General features: G+C 32.8%; 1 protein-coding gene across 1 annotated transcript; it reads left to right on the top strand.

Moving 5' to 3' along the window:
* Nucleotides 1–251: 251 nt before the first annotated feature.
* On the top strand, nt 252–1,484 carry LOC129270370 (uncharacterized). The gene has a single exon (XM_054907763.2). The coding sequence runs from the start codon at nt 345–347 to the stop codon at nt 1,383–1,385; it is 1,041 nt and encodes a 346-aa protein (XP_054763738.2). The 5' UTR covers nt 252–344; the 3' UTR covers nt 1,386–1,484.
* Nucleotides 1,485–1,710: the final 226 nt, after the last annotated feature.

Below are 1,710 nucleotides of genomic sequence, written 5' to 3' on the forward strand. Positions count from 1 at the left end.
GGCATTAAAGCAAAATGAAATTTTCATCAAAACATTTGGAACTGATTTGATGTAAAAGTTGTGGCAAAATCTGTTTCTTGATCAAATTTATTCACATTTTGTATACATTTACTTTAACTAGAAGGTCTATATTATATTTTTAAGCAATAACATAGATATTATATAGCAAGGAAATTTATAATCAATTTAATTGATGTCCATTTAGAAAGCATTTTGGACAAATGCTTAGTTTATTCAATTCAACTGTTAAATTCAAAAATTAATTGTCATCTCGGTTTTCAACCTTGCATAACATACCCTCATCATTTTAGTTTTTGTAGAGAATCTCTCCTACATAATCAAAAATGAGTCCATTCTTGTCCATGCTGTCTGATGGATTTGCTTTTCTTATTACAATTATGATTTTTCTTGCAATTCAATCTGAGTGTAATTTTCCAGCATCACCTAAAATAGAAGGAAAAAAAGCAAACCTGATTTTCCCATATCCATGTGATAGTACAGTAGTTACATTACAGCAATCAAACAGACGGCCATTTTATAGTTCAACAGATGGCTCATCCCTGTCTTTGCCTGAAGATCAGGTTCAGAGATTTAAGGTAAAGAATATAATTAACAATGGAAGCTGCTCTCTGGATCTCACAATAAGGGATCTCTTGAGAGGTGATCAAGGGACATACATATTGTTTGTATACAAGGATGGTAACATAGTAGGTGATGATATACATAGGATATATCTTCAGGTAGACTTTCCTCCTGGTAATGCCTCATGTGTTGTGAGTGATGATAGGGGTGGAGACTGGGTAGCAGTAGACTGTACAGCTAATGCTGGAAGTCTACGAGGGAAGATTGAATGCTATCAGAATGGTCTGTGGATGCCTTCCCTGACTGACCCAGTGGAAATTGGCTCTTTATTGAAACAGACCTTTCTCACCAGGAAATCTCAGCCAGCATTTTGCTGCTCTTCTAGTGTCTTTGAAGATAAACCAAGATGTGAATGTAATGATACTAGTCTAAATCAAAATGATAATGACAGTAACCATCCTTGTCCACTTTCATCAGAAAGTTCAACAATGTATCATCCCTCTATTGTCATTGAAAATAACCCTAGTGATAATTATACTACAACTTTATCAACACCTACAAATAACACGAGAGAATACAATTACAAGAAAGAAGTTATTGCTCTGTCATTTTTCTTGTCCCTAATCATTTTATTGCTGATATTCAGTCTAATTTGTCTCTATAAAATGAGAATTCATGAAAAGGAAATGTTATTCTGCTTATCAAATGGCCATGCACTACAAAAAAATGGTTCATTCAAGAAAAATGCAGACTTTGAGTTTCAAGATCAGTTATCATTTGAGAGGATCAGTGTCAAACCTTAAGATTATTGAGAGGGACGCTATTTGTTTCCATGTACTTCCGAATAATGAAGAGAAAAGTCCCTATAATAGGTGATCACATAATTAAAATCAATGGCAAATTTCATTTAAATAAGTAAGGAAAGCAATTTCATCAAAGTACTTTTAACCTCAACATCAAATTGTTTTGAATTATAAAGAGAAAACAAATCCCATGACAAAGAAAGTGTATAAAAATGGATATTAAAGAATAAAGTGTATGAGTTATAGAAAAATCATGCTTAACAATGTTTATTGGTATACGCTGTATTTTGAAGAGCTGATTTAAGTCTCACAATCCCTTTGTTAT

The sequence above is a fragment of the Lytechinus pictus genome, chromosome 10 (genome assembly GCF_037042905.1).
Source record: "Lytechinus pictus isolate F3 Inbred chromosome 10, Lp3.0, whole genome shotgun sequence".
Taxonomy (NCBI): Eukaryota; Metazoa; Echinodermata; class Echinoidea; order Temnopleuroida; family Toxopneustidae; genus Lytechinus; species Lytechinus pictus.

What these genes read in the sequence shown, in the direction of transcription:
- LOC129270370 (XM_054907763.2), top strand. Translation starts at nt 345, where the DNA reads ATGAGTCCATTCTTGTCCATGCTGTCTGATGGATTTGCTTTTCTTATT.